The sequence below is a fragment of the Mirounga leonina genome, unplaced genomic scaffold, assembly GCF_011800145.1.
Source record: "Mirounga leonina isolate KUSES-001 unplaced genomic scaffold, KU_Mleo_1.0 Mir_126, whole genome shotgun sequence".
Classification (NCBI taxonomy): domain Eukaryota; kingdom Metazoa; phylum Chordata; class Mammalia; order Carnivora; family Phocidae; genus Mirounga; species Mirounga leonina.
Window position 1 is genome coordinate 24,069,751 of NW_023270314.1, and position 17,339 is coordinate 24,087,089.

Sequence of the window (17,339 nt, forward strand, 5' to 3'; positions counted from 1 at the left end):
CGGCGGCGGCGGCGGCTCTCTTCACGGTCGGTAGGTAGAGCTCGCGCTCTCGCACTTAGCTCTTTCCTTTAACAGCCCAGGCGAATTCCTCAGACTCCCGGCGGTGGCGGCGCTTACACGCGATTCGCGTTCATCAATCCACGACATGAAGACAGGCGAGAGAGAGAGAGAGAGAGAGAGAGAGAGAGAGAGAGAGAGAGGAGAGAGAGGGAGAGAGAGAGAGAGAGAGAAGGAGGGATGGCGGGGGGTTGAGGGGTTCAAGGCTGGGGGGACCTGGAGGAAGGGGAGGAGAGGGAGGGGGAGGGAGGGGGTGTGGTATATGTGTGTGTGTGGTGGGGGGGGGGGCGGTGAGCCAGCCCCAGCTAACGGTTGGGGCCAGCTTCTCCAAGGTGCGCATTCAGATTTGAAGGTGCCTCTCCCCTCTTCCCCTTCCCTTCCTCTCAGACAGAGACACCTGAGCCAGCAGGTCAACTCAGGTTACCTCAACAGGTATAAGACCCTCCCCCCAGGCGGTTGAATGCCAGCAAGAGAGCAGGTCCCCTAACCCAAAAGATGGGCTCCCCAGGGCGTCCTTAAGCCTGGGACTCAGAAGGGGCAAGCATGTCAGCACAGCATATCCCCAAATACCTCAGGCATCCCAACCCTCCACGTCTCCTGCCCCTCCTCAGGGTGGGAAGCTGCCCCATCTTCCCCCATCCCCAAGATTCTCTTGGCCGCCTGCTGTGGGTAGAGGAGAGGGCTGGAGGTGGGGCGCACTCCACATACCCAGGCGGGGCTGCCCTGCAGCTTGGCTGGGGGCTCTGAAAGCCAAGCAGTTTATGGGGACAGAGCAGAGGGCAGCTGGCGGGTCCCTGGTTTCCGGCTGGGCTGATCCAGGATGTTTCTTCTCGGGAGACTATTTGTATCTGGGTTGGAGGGGACTGGAGCAGGCCTCTTACTTGTCCCCACATACTCAAGCCCTATAGGAAATGCCAGCTCAGCCTGGAGGGCCCCCTGGCTTCATTGCACCCCCTACTTCCCCAGGCAGGCTGCCCAGGCCAGGATGTGGATGGCAACTGTCAACAGACCCTCTTTAAATATTTACCCACAGTTTCTCTAGGGGGTTCCTCCTCTATCCCCAAGACTAGGTAAATTCAAGGTAATTCTAATGGATAAAAGAACCTTAGTCCATCAGTACCCTTCTCTGGCCATAAGTGTGTACAGTTATGTGGGGCTGAACAGAGACAGAGAGAAAAGGGAGAAAGTGAGAGAGCTGTGAATACGTGTGCTGTGTGCATACGAATGAGGAAGAGGAATTAGAAGGATTTTTCCAGTCCTCCCCTTCCGCGGTGTGTGAGGTTGTTGTACACAGGGCAATAGTGGGGCACACCTGGGATACACACATCCTGGATGTGCCACCTCCCACCCTGAAACACATCACATGAATGCACGCTCCCTCAACCATCATGCATGCCCGGAAGCATCCCTGTCACCTCACAGACACTGTGAACCCCGGGCACACAGGGGACTGATACCTGACAAACACACGTGCCTCTTTAGCTGTTTGCATCATGAAAAAATTTTGCTACCTATTTTCTTTCCACATCCTGGGGTTTCAGGGTTGGATGAGGAAGGAGGCTGTTAGAAAACCAGATCGTTTTCTTCCTCAGCCAGAGCCCAGCTCTGGGGATGGATGAGGGAATGGTAGTGCAGGAAAGGATGGTGTAGAATAACACCCTCCTCCCAGTCCCTCTATTATCTAAATAATTGCTGGGAAGATGGCCACTCTCAGCCAATTCCCAAAGAAGAGTCACTGGTGCCCCAGCAAAGGACACTTCCAGGATCCCTGAATATGGAGGAACCCACCTCCACCTGAATTAAGGACTGCCCAAACTCTGCAATGTCCAGAACTCTGGCCCTGGAGCAGCACGAGGGGAGGATCAGAAGAGGACTGTGCCAGGGCTGCAGGCCTCCCTAGGGTCCAGGACAGTGGGGGGCATGACAGGGGTCTCCTCCACTACCAGAGCAAGCTCCAGCCTTGGTTTCAGCCCTGCCTTGTCTGAGCCTGCTCTGCTCAGAGTACCAAGCTGAACGAGATGGGCTCTGGGTTCCCAGCATCTGGGTCACTGGGGACTGTCATAAATATTTTCCCTTCCCTGCCTGGAAAGAGGAGGCTCAGCAGGCCAGATCCGCTCTGGGGCCTGTGCCTTATCTTTTAGAGGGTGGGGGGATATCTCGACATTTTATGGTCCAGCGAAAACCCTGCCACAGAGCTATTCTTCCAGGCCTTTGTGTCTTGGAATGCGACCGTCCAGAGTGTGCCGCCACCACCGTCTGCTCTGAGAGCCCACCAGTCCTGAAACCCCTGGCTGGACTCGATTTCCCCTTTTGGGGGTCCCTCGCTTTTTCTTTCCTTCTTTCTTTCTTTCTTTTTTTCATTTGATCGCCTTTTTTCCTTTTACACGTATCTGGTTGATTTCGCTCCCGGAGCTTGGAAATAAAGGAACCGCAAGCAGTCATCCTCGCTGGGGCGTCTCTGCCCCTCGCCCCGAGGCCTGCTCCGCCCTCCTAGGTACCACGGATTTATGTTCGTTTGTCCGGGTCATTCTGCCTTTTTGTGTTAATTACGCGCTGCCTGCTTGGTGCTTATCTCCTTCGCAAAGCGATTATTTTCGACGCCCGCCCTCCTGAGCCTCTCGAGCCTGCTGCCAGAGCGAGGGCCCATCTCCCGCCGCCACTCGCGATTTATTTACACCTCGCAGGTGAGAGGATTGATTTGCTCAGAGCCAGTGCGGCCGGGCTGGGGCCGGGGCGCGGGGCCTTCTCCCCGCTGCTCCTCCGGGCCGGGCCTCAAATGTCAGTACCGCCAGGCCGGCCAGGGGCACCGCCGCCGCCTCTAACATTGAGCAACAGCGCCACCTCGCGTCCACTTGCTCCAATGCAGTCCGGCCGGGAAAAAGCCAACAGATAGAGCAAGCAGGTCCCAGCCTTGGCCCAAAGGTGGGAAGTGAGAGGAAGGAGTTTCCAAATGGGTGCGAGAGAGAGGGGTCCCTGGAAGGAAGTTCCCCCGGGGCCGCTGTCCTTTTGTTTTCCAAGCTCTCCAAATAAACCTTCTCAAAGGTTTCACACTATTTTCTTTTTCTCACCCTCCCTCCCCGCATTAAGAGACACTGTGCAAAGGACCTGCCGCGATCTCCCCCCTGTTCAGGCGCATTTCTGGGCTCGGAACATCTCCGCTCACGCAGATGCACGCTCCGAGGCTCCCGCGACCTCCTGCCCGCGGCGCGCACCCTAAACTCCTCGCTCCTCTTACCCTGCCGCTGGCTCCGCACCGCCTATTCCGCCGCCGCCTGCAGGACTTTGGGGTGGGACGCTGACTTCTCCCGACTGTTTGCCCCCTGGTTTGTAGCCCACCCCTCTCCCTCTCTCTCTCTCTCTCTCATGCGCGCGCTCTCTCCACCTCTCCCTCCCAGCCAGTGAGGTCCTGTTCTCCGTGGGCCATAGACAAAACATTCCTATAATCCGATTTCAAAGGAAAGAGTGTCCACCTTATTTAAACCATAAAACAATTAAGCCCAGACGTCTAGCCAGCTCCGCGCTGCTGTTTTGTTCGGCCCCATTCAGAATCCAGCGCAGGGAGACAAACAACGCCATAAAAGTGGCATTTCGGGGCTGCGGAAATGTACCTATCCGCTGCCTTCCCAAGTGGAACAACCTTTAGGGTTTTGTGATTCTGACAAAGGAGCAAAGGAGAGGTGGGAGGGGAAGATTAGGGCAGGAGGGCGTTTGCTAGCCCCTCTTTCCCCCCACCCCACCCCCAGCTTTCGTTTCTTTCTAGATGTGTGTTGTGTTATGGTTTTAATTCACAAATTGTAATAAATAAAAAAAACTGAATCCAATCCTGACCTGCAGGCTGGAGGCTGAGCTGGAACTGAACAGTGGGCTGGGCCGGGTGGGCCTGCTCTGGATCCCATGCTCTCGCCAGGGCCCTCGGAGCCCCGAGCCCGAGCCCTGCGGCCCTCCTTCCTGTCCGGAGTAAGGCCGCTCTCCGGCGGGCTGCAGGAAGCAGGCCGCGCTGACGGACGAGGGGAGGCGACAGGGCCTTGGAGCAGGGGCGGGGTGGAGGCCCGGAAACGCGGCGGAGCCTGGTCTGGGAGAAAAGCCTGAGTCCCCGCAGTCAGGACTGGCAGTCAGGACCCAGGGACACGGGTGCCCTGGCCTCTGCCCGGAGCGAAACTGAGGCCAGGGTCCCAGAACAGCGAAATGGCCAAAGAGGGGAGTGAGGATTGAGAAAAGAGGATAAACTACAGGCAAAGCACCATTCAAAAGGAGCAAGGAAACAACTGGTTCTGGAATTAGGGAGGCGCTCTCTTCAGTGGGAAAAGAGGAGAGGGTGCTTCAGCCACTGGGAAAACCAGTGTTTGCGACTTTTGATTGCCCCCCTCAAAATATCATCGAAACAAAATGTTTGTGCCTTCCCACCTTCCTCCAGTCCCCGAAATTGGAGTGTTGAATGGAAGGAGGGGGTAGGAGATTCAAATGATGGGGAAGGGGCTGGTCCCTCCAAGTGCCTCACCAATCCTGTAAGGCCATGCGATGGAGGAAGCTGCAGAAGGACTGGGATCCCCAATGATTTTCTTTTATGGTGGTATTCCCCAAGTACTCAGAACAACACCCTGCACCCTCGCCAGAATGGGCAGCCTGAGATATTAAAGCGCTATATTTCAAGTGGTCTGAGTTTAATAGTTTCCAGATTGGGGGATTTCCGAGAAAGGGGGCACCGGGGCCGAGGCATACCCAGCAGCTTGTGTCTGCTTCTGATTAGCAGATGAAAACTGCCGGCGCTGGGGAAGGCGCTCTGGGGTGCAGTGCCACTGACCAGCCCCAATGGGCTGTTGTACATATGGGCCTCTACTCTTATGCCTGGGGTCCCACCACCATCAGGGAACACCCCCTCCAGGCTAATCCCTGACCAGCTTCCTTAGGCCTTGGCCATGTCATCCCCCAGAAACGCTGCAGCCACTCAGCATAACCCTATTACCCCCAAATCAACATTCAAACTAACCACCAGAGAGAGAGAGAGAGAGAGACTGAGAAGGAAAGAGATCTAGGAGAGGGAGAGAGAGAGAGAGAGAAGCTGAGAATGCATTGAGAAGTTGAAACAAAATCTAATTCAGATTGTATTGGTTTTGCCATCTTTCTCCTTCCTCCTTCTCTCCCTTCCTTCCTTCCCTCCCTACTTCCTCTCTCCCTCCTTCCTTCTCTCCCTCTCTCCCTCCCTCTCCCTCCTCTCTCTCTCTCCCTTCTTTGACTCTCAACGCAGTCCCCAGTGCCTCTTCTGCTCCCTGAGGCCTGCTCAGCCTTCTCCCTCACCGTTCACCGCTCACCGCACACCCTCCCTCCCTCCCAGCCATCCCTCGAAGCACCAATGCAGGCAGGCAAGTATCCAGCCCGGGCCCTCACCCAGCACCCAACTTTCATCTTCACCTATCTCTTCCCTCCGATCTCGTGTACTCATAAATTATTACAATTAATTACAGCCAGGGAAAACCATTCATGCCATGCCCCCACCCCCCACCCCCTGGACTCCTTCGAGCTACCAGGAAACTCACAGGCAGCCGGCGGGGCAGGCACAAGCTGGGCCGGGCCTCAGCAGCCTCCACTCCAGCCCTGGGGCCCTCACGCCCACCCCACCCTGCGTGGGGAGCAGCGGCAGGCACTTGCCCTTCCGAGGTAGAGGGAGCCCCTTCCCTGGCTCTGGCTTGCCCCAAAGGAACTGAACACTTGCCTCCTCCACAACAGCAGCCTGGGAGCGAGCCACAGGGAGGAGAAATAACGAGAACTGGATGCGGTTGGGTTTCTGGTTTTTTAAGTGACTTCGATATATTAACACAGAGCTGTTCTAACCATAACAAACAGAAGCACGTTACAGGACGGACGCTGGGGATGAGGAGAAACACCGCTATGTACAAGCCCGAGGTGCCGGCCTGCGCGCCCGACCCAGCCTGCGGCACGGTCCGGGCCCTCGCCCCTCGGCTCCTGGGCTGGGAATTGTTATTGTGTGGGTGTGGGTGTCTTTTTTTGTACAAAATCTGCACGCAGAGCACTCCAGGCCTGGGGAGGGATGGCCCGGACCAAATACGATACAGAAACAAAATAGAGATATAGCGATTCAAGTACTGGCTTCTCTGAAGAAAGGAGGGAAAAAATCACATTTGTGTGTGTTATTTATTTCAGTTGCGCTGGGAGAAGAGAAAGCGGATTCTCTCCCCGCCTCCTGCTCCTCGCTGGGTAGAACTAATTCTAAAACACCAATTTCTCAACACTGAACCCTCCCAAATCGCAAGAGTTTTCCTTTTCCCCCTTCCTTTTTTTTTTTTTTTTCCTTTTAAGCTGATTGGCTTTTCTCTATCTTGCTCTTTCCTTTTCTTTTCGTGCTCTCTCCCGCCTGGGTTGGGGTATTTTTGTGGGGCTTTTTGTTTTTCCCTTGGCTGTGCCGAGGCAGCAGGCTGGGGCAGGGTTTAGGATTGCTCCTTGTCGGTTTTCTCTTTATTCATCTTTTTCATCTTCATCCTCCGGTTCTGAAACCAGATTTTGACCTGCCGCTCGGTGAGGTTGAGAACCCGGGCCACCTCGTACCGACGGTCCCTGGTTAAATACATATTGAAGAGAAACTCCTTCTCCAGTTCCAGCGTCTGGTACTTGGTGTAGGGGCAGCGCTTCTTCCTCGTGGAGCGGGCGTGAATCCAGTTGGCCACGGGGTTGCCTGGAGGGCCAAACACAGGCAGGGGTCAGTGGAGCCCCTTTCTAGCCCAGGAGCCCTGCCACCCTACCCCCAGACTTAGCCAGGCTCCCCAAATGCAATAATTGAACCTGAATTTGGACACGTTTTGCTTGGGGAATTTTCTCCCTGACTCCTTTTGCATTCTGCCCCCTCCCCACCATCCCCCCTCTTCAATTTCTAGCACCTAAAACTATAGGAAATCAAAGCTATCAAAGCCCCTCCAGTCTGGTCCTCAGCTTCAAGAGTAGTAATTCGAGAATATGCTCATAAAAAGTCCAAATTCCCAACCGTTTCATAGGCCCATAAACGCTTCTCTCTCTTGTTTTTTATTTTTATAGCGAGGTCTCTCTCCTCCCCACTTCCCTCCTCCTCTGCCCCCTCCCATCCTCCCAGCCCACGACCAAGTCCTGAAATTTCAGCAGTTCTGTTTCCTGACCCTGAGAGTCCCTAAGCCCCTCACTACCCTCTTCAGCGCCCGGCTCCGCTCTCGGAGTTCAACCCTGCTGAAGCGAATTCTCAGAGTGATGCTAGAATGGGGAAAGCCTTTCTCCTCTCCCCAGAGACCTACTGGCCTTGGGACAGGCTCCCCCATATCTTAGCTTCCCTGTTAGGCTTCCAGTGCCCTCCTCCTGCCAGCCCCAGGACAGGCTCTGCAGGAGCCAAGCCTCCAATTTCAGGTTTATGGGAGTAGCTGAGGGCAAGGAGGGAAGCCTTCAGAGGGGTATAATTAGGCCCTGGCCCCTTATGGGGCTGGAGGAAAGGATTTCCTGCAGCCCCCTCCTGGGACTCCCCCAGACACTTCCTCACACCCAGGGGCTGCACCCCCTCCCCTGCTGTTTCCCCTTCTTTCCCCTTTCTCTGGCCCAGCAGCTCCCACCTGCCCCCCCAGCCCCACCTACTCCTGCCCTTCTGTGCAATACTCAGAAGGCTCCAGTCTCCTTGATGGGAGTGTGTGTGTGTGTGTGTGTGTATAATTCTCTAATCTGGGGGAGATGCTCCCCCCCATTCCTCATCCCTGAGCCCAGTTCTCAACCCTCTTTCCTGCAGACCCTCAGAAGAAGGCTCTCAAGTTTAAGGAGACTGGGACTCCACTTCTCTTCCCCAACTCTGCAAGTCCTGATTTCTCCAAGTTCCCAGGCTGTGAAATCCCCCAGACCTCTCACCCAGTGCTCCTGGGGGGAGAAGAAGTCCATGCACCTTCTGTTTAATGAATCCCTGGTGGGGTAAGAACCCCCATGCTGGCTGGGAGGTAGGGGTGATTTTTCTCCCTGGGGTATTTCCTCTCTGTCCCCAGTGTCCTCCTCATCTCTCCTCCAGTCCCACCTCAAACCATAAAATGAACCTCACCCCCCACCCCATCCCCTGGCCCTGTCTGCATTTCTTGGAAAGTAGCGACTGAGCCAAAAAGCCTGGGCTGGGGGTGGGGTGGGGGGTCTCTCGTCAAAGCCAGCTCCAGCGAGAGGAGCCCCCCTCAGCCCTCTCCCAACCTGGCTCCCCGGGCTCCCTTCTCAGACCTTCCTGCCCCTGAAAGCTCCCCAAGGTAATTCGCTTTTATTGAGTCCTCGCCCCCTCGCCCTCGCCCCTCTCCCGCGCTCCCTGCGCTGCTCCGAGGGGCTGTAATCTGGCTCCCCCCGCCCGGCCTCCCCTCCCCTCCCGCGCCGGTTGTAAAGGAAAATTGCTCCCAACTTACTGGGGTCCAGGTCGGCCTTCTCCTCTTTGTGCTTGCTGCCGGCCAGCGCGTCCGCCTCGGGCGAGGGCAGGGTCTGCGGGGCGCGGTCGCGCAGCTCCCCGGGCGAGCCGTACATGTAGTCCGGGTAGCTGCGGCCGTCGCCCGGGCCGCAGTCGGCGCGGCGCCCGGGGTAGGCGTCCGGCTTGAGGGCGTAGTGACGGCCCCCGGCCGGGAAGCTGGGGAAGGAGACGGCGCCGGACAGCGGCTCGAGCCAAGTCCGCATGTAGCGCGTGTCGGCGCCGAGGTGGGGCTGGGGGCCGTACGGGTGGTACACCACGGACGACTGCGAGGGCACGGGCGCCCACGACGTGCTGAACACTGCCGGCTTGGGCGCGAAGCTACAGGACGGAAAATCGCTACAGTCCGGCACCAAACCGCTGGGTCTGGCGGCGGCGGGGTGAGCCCCCGTGGCCGGAAACCTGGACGCTAGGAGGTCTTCATTGTCGTGAGAGATGAGCGAGTCCACGTAATAGTTACTGATGGGCCCCGTCGCCGACATCGTAACAGGGTTTTACATACATAAGATTATTGTATGAACTGTATATGTACTTTTTATCTGCTCACAGAACAATCAAGGCAGGTAATTATTTTTCCAGCCTTTTCCCCGCAGCTCATTGGCTCCCCGGCCCCCACGTGATCGTATTTACCCAAAAATACGGCGCGGATCAATGCGCAGGGGCTTTTTTTCCTTGCTTTTTTTTTTTCCCCCTTCTCCCACCCCCTTCTCTCTGCTGATCCCCGCGACCTATGTTTTCCTGGGGGTCCGGAACTCGGGACCCCAGGCACCGGCCACCCCCTCAGGACAACTCGTATCTCATCAGAGCACCCCCTTGCCCACGTCCACCCATAAGCAGATGGCCTCTCGCACCGCCCCCCACCCTGGAGGATTTTTTAATGGGGTGAAAATGCCAGTCCCCGAAGCCAGGGTTCCCGGACCCCCAGGGTCGAGCTGGGCGCGGGAGCCCCGCAGGGGCGGAGAGGCCGGCCGAGGTAGGTGGAGGAACTATTTCTTGACGTAATCCGTCTCTGTCGGCCCCGACGCTCCCGCAGTCTCTGCGCGAGCCGAGATCAGCGATTGTCAGTTCGGAACGTGGCTTTTAAAAATGCGTTTTTAAATAGTGTATATGTATGTATTTCTTTCAGGAGCAGCAGCAGCGAGGGAGGGAGGGTGTGGGAGGGGACTGGGGAAGCTGGGGTGGAGGGAGGGAGGGAAGGAGGGAAAGGGGAGCGTCCTTCTGCCACTGGCCAACTCAGCCCCCCAAATCTGGGGTAGGGCAGCTTGGGGAAGGTGGTCTGCGTGTGGGAGGGGGAGGACCTCGGGACCTCATACACCTTTATCATCAGAAGTCCTCTCTTTGCTTTGGCACAGATATGCAAGCTCCTTTATTTTAAATTTATTGTCTATATCTATTTATCCTTCTTTGCCAGCTTGAAGAAGTGGAGGAGAGATCAGCACAAGTTAAGTGGGGCGTCCCCATCCTGTCTTCCTGCTCACCCTCCTTTGCCCCCAACTCCATCTCTGCGACACCCTGCCCCCCCCCCAAAGAAGTCACTCCAGGACTCTGTCTGCAGAGAGCCAGGGTGAGACCGGGCAAGGCGAGAGAGAGCGACCTCGGTCGTGGGCAAGTAGCTTGTTTTTACGTCCTTCAATAAAATTTTTATGAGGATCATTTGATTGTTCATAAATGTGTCTTTCATTAAATAAAATTGTAGGCTGTTTTTGGAACGGGAAAAAAAGCAACGGAGGGATGGGAGAAAGCAGGAGGGATGGGAGAAAGCAATTTCTTTGGGGTCGGACGCAGGAATTCTGGAGGGGGCAGTGTGATTGTGGGGAAGATCAGACAACTTCGATTCCTCCCCCCAATAAGTTTGTTGCTACCCTCTTCCTTGAATTTGGGGTTTGTCGCCCAGCCCTCTGCTTTCCATCAGACTGCCCCATGGTGGTTTAGTAAAGGTGGGCTTTTGGCAAGCAGGAAATTCTCAGTGTGGGTGCAAGAAAGGGGGGCAGGGAGGTTGGCTGGGGGGTAGCGAGAAGGGCAGGTGACATCCCCCAGAGACATGATGCACCCTAGGGAAGACAGAGTGAGTTTGAAGGAGGGGTGCAATTTCAGGGTCAGAAGAGGAGAGTCCCAGTTTGTGCTATGGGAAATAGGCAGGAGCTGAGGCTGAGACACAGGTTATGAGGCAGCAGGGAAGGACAAGGATTCCCAGACGGGAGACGCCTGCCCTTCTTTCCCACTCCTGTCCCCAGGAGGGGACCAAACGCTGGGGGCCGGGGTGGAGGATGGTTTTCTCCTGCATCTCTGTCGACCTTTCTCCTCTAGGGTGGAGGAGGGCTAGAGAGAGGTGTCCCAGAGAGTGTAGCATGTGTGTTATGGGGGGGGGGGGGAAAGTTGGGGGGGAGGGTAGATCTGCAGCTCGCAGCACTGACCCCAGCTTTCCAAGTCCCCTCCCCAGTCCCTGCTCCTCCCCCTCTCCGGTTCTTTCCTTTTCGGTCTAGCGGGGCTGGGATTTCGACCCACGGAGGGTGTGTGAGAAGTGCCTGGCTGGGGATAGACAACCCGGGGCCTCAGCCTCCTCGCCCTCAGCTCTGATTGTCTTCCGCTCCCCCGGACTGGACTGGTGTGGGAAATCCAAATTATAGCAAGAAACAGAATATCTCTTTGGCCTTGATGGAGTCGGGTTAGCTGTCAATCAAACATTCTCCCTCACTAGTTCAAGGAAAAGACAGGAGGGAACCGAGGCTTTCTCCAAATCCCCAGCACCGTCAGCACCTCCCCCAGCCCTGGCGGCTGGGGACCCTGCCCGGCTCTTGGGCGGCTGCTGGCAGCACTGAGCAGAGACGTGTAGCCTTCAGCGGGCCCGGGACCAGACAGAGACCTAGAGGACATCAGGGGACAGAGCCTGAGAGAGACTGAGCCTGAAACGTAACAACTGAAACACGGCGCCAGGCCCAAGGAGAGGAAGGAAGGAGGGAAAGAGAGAAGAAAATGGAGGATTGAGATTAAAAAAAAAAAAGGAGAGGGGAGAATTAAAGGAAAGGGGGGGCAAGATGAAAAGAGATGGGAGAGCAGGGAGACGAAGGCGTGCAGCGAGCGAGAGGGAGGAAGGGCGGCGATAGGCAGGCGGGACGGGGCAGGGCGCGAGCTGGGAGCAGCCGTGGCATTGTGCAGTCCGCTGGCTTGCCGGGCCTTTGCCGTGGGACCGGCTCCGGGCGCGGCGGCCACTTCTGTCCGGACACAAAGGAGGAAGAGGCCTCCTCTCCTGCCCCTCCCGGGCGACCTGCTGCAGTGGGTACACTAGGCCTCTGGAGGATGTAGAACCCCATCTCAGCCCAGGCAGCCACCCAGGCGTCTGGGGGCTGAGCCACGCTCTAGTCTAGGAGCAAAGAAGACGTGATGAAGGAGAAGGTCTCACGCCCCGCTCCTCCTTTTGCGTCTTTGCCAGTCGACCGGGCCCATCTGCCCCAACCTCAGTTTTCCTAGAAGAAAGGCGCCCCTAAAGACCCTTTCCTATGGGTCTCTACTATTTGGGAGAGCCCCTCAGACATAGTGGCTATAAACAGATGCCCCTTTCTGTCCTACGCCCCTTGGCCACTACCTTTTTTTCAACTCTTGAGCTGCCTGCCCACCCTGCTTGCCCACCCAGCAGAGGCAGCCGCAGCGGGGCAGCCCGGATCACCCGGCCCAGGCTCCCTGCTGCCATCAATTCCCCGTGAAACTGAGGGGAGATTGTCGCCTTTGCCTGAGAGCGCGAACTCAGACCCTCCCCACTCAGGCCCAGACACAGCTGTGGATCAGGAAGCAGGCCTCGCCCACAGCCCCCTCCCCACGGATGCCCCGGTTTGCCTAGGTCTTGCCGAGAGCAGCAGTCCCGAGGAGGGGGGCTGGAAGGGGCTGGGCGTCCCTGAGTTCCCCAGGCCGAGGTCCCTCGGGTTCCACAACTGCATGTGGGCTGTACCAGTCATCTCTGCATTTGGAGGTGGGATGGCAGGTCAGGGCTCTGAAGCAGAACTTCAGGCTAGCCCCAAACCCCGGCCTGTGGATGTGGGGGCATCAATAAGGAGGGGCCTGTCTTTCCAGGCTCACCTACTCCTGCTGCATCTCCTCCCAGATTCTCAGACTCCCTGTCAACCCCCAGCACGCCCTCCAATTTTCCTCAGCACCGATGGGGCAAACCCGAGGGACTGGAGGACACAGGGAGTCCCTGTTGGCTGGGGGGGGGGGATACCCCAGCTTTAGCTTGCAGCTCTGCATTCACTCTGGTTCTTAGAGCTTGCCTCCGACCCCAGAAGAATTCACTAGGCACAGGAGATCCCCCTAAGGGGGAGGGGCACCCTTACTCCATCACCTCAGACCTGCACAGCTGCGACCACAACCAAGCTAGCACCATCATGCGAAGGACAGACAGACAGAGAGACAGACAGGTTAGAGTCATCCCCTCCCCTTGCCCTGCGCCTCCCTCTTAGTGATTTAAATTCCCTCCGGTTCAATCCACACCGTCAAGTTCGGATTAAATTTAAAACAGGCTTTTCCCGGTCCCCAGCCGCCCGCAGGCAGGGAGCCCCACTCCCCGGGCTCGTCAGCACCCGCCCGCGCGGAGGAGGCCGTGCTCCATTTGCTTTCATTTTCCTTCTCCCCCTGAAATGGGCTCATTTCACCTCTCGGCTGCCCTCTCCCCCTCCCCGCCCCCTCCTCGGTTCCCCTCTACTTTCCCCCCTTCTCGCTCCTGATCCCTCTTTGTTGGGAAAAACACACCCACACACAACTCCTCCGAGCTAAGGCCTGCGCTGGAAGCAGAAACTGAATTCTCCTGGCCCGCCGCGAGGAGACCGCGTCCTGCCCCCACCCCAGGTGGGTATCCGGGATCCCTACACGCCAGGAGCCAGGGCCCTAAGCCCAGCAGGAGTGAAACCCCTAGGGCCTGTGAACGTGGCCCTCTCAACGCCACGGCCTGCATTCCCGCCGGCCCCCCGCCCTCCCGCCCCGCAGCAAACGGGGCTATTTCCGGCTCCCCCAACCCGGTCTGGTCTCCCAGCCTGGGGAGTGGCTGAGGGAGGAGCGGCCCCAGAACTGGGGGTGCTCTCTGCCTGAAGCCCCCATGGCTCGGGGCGCCTTGTTACCTGATCTTTGTGTGATGTGTGTGTGTCGCAAGGAAATTTGCGGTGACTTTGGAGCCCAGACTGAGGAAGCCGAGGTGGCGAAAGGAGAGACAATACGGGCCCGAAGTACAATTAAGGGGCCAGAGCCGCTAGTCTCTCCCCCGCCCTCCCTGCCAGACTAGGAGCTGTCTGGCCTCAAACCTCAGGGCAACCCGCGAACCTGGAGCCGGAAACTCAGCCCATGGCGGAGGGAACCAGAGGATCCGGCAACCAGAAAGCTGGAGGAAAGCTCCCTTCCAACTTGGGGGCGCAGCAGCCAGCCCCGCTGAGTTGCCGAGAATCCAATGAATGAAAGTGCACATTCCGACGAAATTTCCCGATTTTTTCAGCCTTTGGAAGGAGAGCCTAGGGTTTGGGACGTCTCAGACAGACAGACAGGCAGGCAAACCGCGTCTCCGGAGGCAGACAGACTCACAACATGAGTGTGAGCCTAAAATCAAATACAGGTTCAACATTCCCGAGGCCTCTCTGCCAGGCCGGCCGGGCGCCGATCTCCCTACCTTCTCTCCCCTCCAGGGCGCTGGGCAGAGACCCGGAAGACTCGGTCCCTCTGGCTTGGTCCAATCCCGCCTCGGGAAGCGCCTTCGTTACCTGCTCCTCGGCTCCCCACGGCCACAGATGCAGGGCAGCCGCCTCCCGCCGGGGGAGGGAAGCCCCGGCCACCGCAGCCGCCGCTGCCCGCCCTCCTTCCCTCCCTCCCTCCCTCTTTCTCGCCCTCCCTCCCTCTCTCCCTCCCTCGCGCGCTGCCGCTCGCGGGGCCCTCCCGCGGGCAACCTGTTCTGGACCAAATCCAGGTATCTCCGAAAGAGAGAGAGAGAGAAAGAAAGGACCTCTTATGTGGAAAAGAAAGAAAGACCCTTAACCGCGTTTATTTTCCATGCTCTGACCACTGGCCGGCCTCCGTGCAGACGCCCAGGACCCGGCCCTGCAGCGGCAGAGGTGTGCGGGGCCTGCTGCCTCGCCCACGCGGACCGCCGCGCCCCGCGCCCTGCGCGCTCCACACTCCGGGCCGCCGCCCCCCGGCAGCCCAAACACCACACAGACCTCAAGGTCCTTCCTACAGACTCCACATCCGGTTGCCCGCCTCGCGGCTGGCCTCCGCCCCGGAGCCCGCTCTGCTCCGTCTGCGGCCAAAGTCCACACACAATCCACCTTGTCCGAGCCCTCGCGCCGGGTCGGACACCCCTCGTAGCCAAGGCGCCCGCCGGGCCACCCTCGGGCCGCGACCCTGCCCCGGACTGCAAACCCCCTCCCCTGCACGGGACCCACACAAAGCCCAGTGCCCACCCGCAGCCCGCAGCCCGCAGCCCCCCGCCGCCGCTGCCCTTCACCTGTTCCCGAGAAAGGCTGTATCTCCGAGCCGAGGCAAGGCCGTGGGCCCGGGCGGAGGGTGCCGGGGAGCCGGGGAGCCGAGGTCCCGGGGAGGCCACAGAGGATCGGCCGGGCTAAGCCGGAGCCCCAGCAGCCCGCGAGTTATCTCAGAGACCAAGGCTCTCCTTGGCGAGCTCTTGCCTTTTCCTCCGTCTCCCGCAAGTCTTAAACACTCACACGCCAGGAGTTCAGCTCTATAAATCCTGCTCCTCTTTCCCATATCATAATTAAAAAAAACCAGTAGGGGAGGTTTTAACTTTTATTGCGATTTCTGGAGTTGGGCTGCGGAGCATATATTAAGTTTACGCTTATGCGCTCTCGGCGGGGAGGGTCCTTTAAGAAATAAAAATCCATCTTAATATCCGCAGACGAGAGAGATAATTTTTTCCCTCCTCTTCACGCTGTTTCTTCTAAAGACTCCCTTCCAGCGAAGCGAATAAATAATCACCATCGCTTTAGCCATAATCTATGGTCCCAGGGCCCCGGGGTGGACTCTGGCCACCAGACTGCCCCTCACCTTGGCCCGATGAGAACTCACCCCATTCCCCAGGATCTGGGAAGGGGGACACCCCAGACTCATGGCTCTGTGGCCACCCCCCCAGAAGCCCACCGACACTGAAACGGAAATGGGGGCAGAGAGAGACCCAAAGCGCAAAAGTCGTTCATTGGTGAATTTCGGCCCATCAGGGACACTCTCTCCAAGCCAGGCACTCCTGAACACCCCGCCCCTGCCTGGGACTCCCTTCACTCCAACTGGCCCTGTGATTCTGACAGCTTGAACGCTCAGAGACTGCTAGGGGCTCCCAAACCAGGGGAGCCCCTGCCTGCCTCGCACCAGCTGGCCTTCCTCTCTGAAAACCTCCCTATTTCCCCGGGAGCCATAGAGAGATTTGAGCATTTCCCTTCAAGGGAAGAGATTATTTTCTCCCACAAAGGGCTGGGGGAGAGACAGAAAGACAGACTAACAAACTCAGCTAGGGAGAAGAAAGGCTCTATTCCCATTTTCTCCTCTAGCCTCCTTGGGGTCAAAAGAAATCTCTTTGTATAAGAGAGAGAGAAAAAAATACACAAAGTATGCTTGTAAAAATATACTGGGAATTTGAGAGAGTCTGGAGAAGACAGAGAGTAACAGAGACCCACACTCATATACAAGGTTAGATATATCCCCCCAGCAGACCACTGTGAAAATATATAACTCTGTGTATATATTTTGTAACAGGGACATAATTTTGTTCCCCTGTCTCAAAGTTTATAACGCTTTAATAATCATAATAATTCCAAAGTAAGAGAACCAGGAGCCTGTCCTTCTCCTTTTGGCTTTCTCTTTCCCAGTCTCTCTGAGAACAGGGGTGTATCTCCCCATTCTCCCTGACCCCCTCCCATTTTTCTCCGCAGGCAGAGAAGCCTCTTCTCTCTAGCAACCAGGGTCAGAATTGAGGAACCAGGTGGGGAAAGGAGGGGGGAAGAAGCTTTGCAAAGTTTCACATTGCTCAGATTCTCCTTTACTCCATTATCCTCCCCTCCTCCCCCTGGCATCAGCCAACAACCTTCCCAACAAAATATGGTAATGGTGAGCGCTGGCAGCCTCCGTTCACCCAGACATCTCCACACAGCGCAAAGACAAGCAGCTGCCTGATAGCCAGAGACACAACAGGCCAAAGCGTATGGGCCACAGACAGCTACACAGAGACTAGAGCCAGGTTCCTGCCCTGATGTTTCCCAGTAGGGTGTGTGTGTGGGGGGGTGGGGGTGGGGGTTCTACTTGGACTTGATGGCTTTCCTCTAACCTACTAATACCCTAAATATGCCCTTCTCATGGGGATGGAGCTATAGAAAGGGAAGGGGAGGTGGCTGAGCTGGTGCTCAGAGTTCCCCAACTCTTGGAACCCCCTCCCCCCCACAAGGCACTCCACTTGTCTAAGGGGAAGCTCCAGCCCCAGCCAACTGGAGGCAGGTTTTTGTCTTTGGAGGTTGGCAGGTGAGAAAAGCTAGCCCTTCCAGAGACTCCCTTCTCTTTCTGTGTTCTTCTCTCTCCTGATCCTGCCCCACCCTGCTGCCCAACTGAGCTGGCCCACTAGGCCACCTCTTACTCAAATTCCTCAATTTCCTTGGAATTGGCTAGACTTTCTTTGTCTGTCTCCATCAGCTGGGCCCAGGAAACAATAGCTGCAGGAAAAACTCCTCTCCCTCAGTCACAGGGATTGGGACAGGCTGAGGAGTGGACAGTATAAAGCGGGGCTCCCCAGACTTGTCCTGCGGCCCCAGTCACAGCTTGCCCTCCTCAGTCTGTACCCATTTTGCCCTATCTGGGAGGG

General features: G+C 57.3%; 2 protein-coding genes and 1 long non-coding RNA gene across 3 annotated transcripts in view; 1 reads left to right on the top strand and 2 right to left on the bottom strand.

Annotated features, from left to right (window-relative positions):
- The window catches only part of HOXC6 (homeobox C6), a 25,959-nt gene extending 21,594 nt beyond the window's left edge, over positions 1-4,365 (bottom strand). The window contains exon 1 of the mRNA XM_035002503.1: positions 3,886-4,365. The gene's annotated coding sequence lies outside the window, so the exon portion shown is untranslated. The remainder of the gene's footprint in view (positions 1-3,885) is intronic.
- A 1,471-nt stretch (positions 4,366-5,836) lies between these two features.
- HOXC9 (homeobox C9) lies at positions 5,837-9,011 on the bottom strand. Its single transcript, XM_035002500.1, has 2 exons — positions 8,454-9,011; positions 5,837-6,745 (listed from the first exon to the last, which is right to left on the bottom strand). Exons 1-2 carry the CDS (start codon positions 8,989-8,991, stop codon positions 6,501-6,503), a joined length of 783 nt encoding a protein of 260 aa, XP_034858391.1. The 5' UTR covers positions 8,992-9,011; the 3' UTR covers positions 5,837-6,500.
- Positions 9,012-9,393: 382 nt separating this feature from the next.
- On the top strand, positions 9,394-10,162 carry LOC118008773. The gene is made up of 2 exons (XR_004678745.1): positions 9,394-9,482; positions 9,921-10,162. It is a non-coding gene; the product is annotated as an uncharacterized LOC118008773 (long non-coding RNA).
- The last annotated feature ends 7,177 nt before the right edge of the window (positions 10,163-17,339 follow it).

What these genes read in the sequence shown, in the direction of transcription:
- HOXC9 (XM_035002500.1), bottom strand. Translation starts at nt 8,991, where the DNA reads ATGTCGGCGACGGGGCCCATCAGTAACTATTACGTGGACTCGCTCATC. An exon ending in GAAGGCCGACCTGGACCCCA is followed by an intron (nt 6,746 to 8,453) that starts GTAAGTTGGGAG and finishes TTGGCCCTCCAG; the next exon opens with GCAACCCCGTGGCCAACTGG.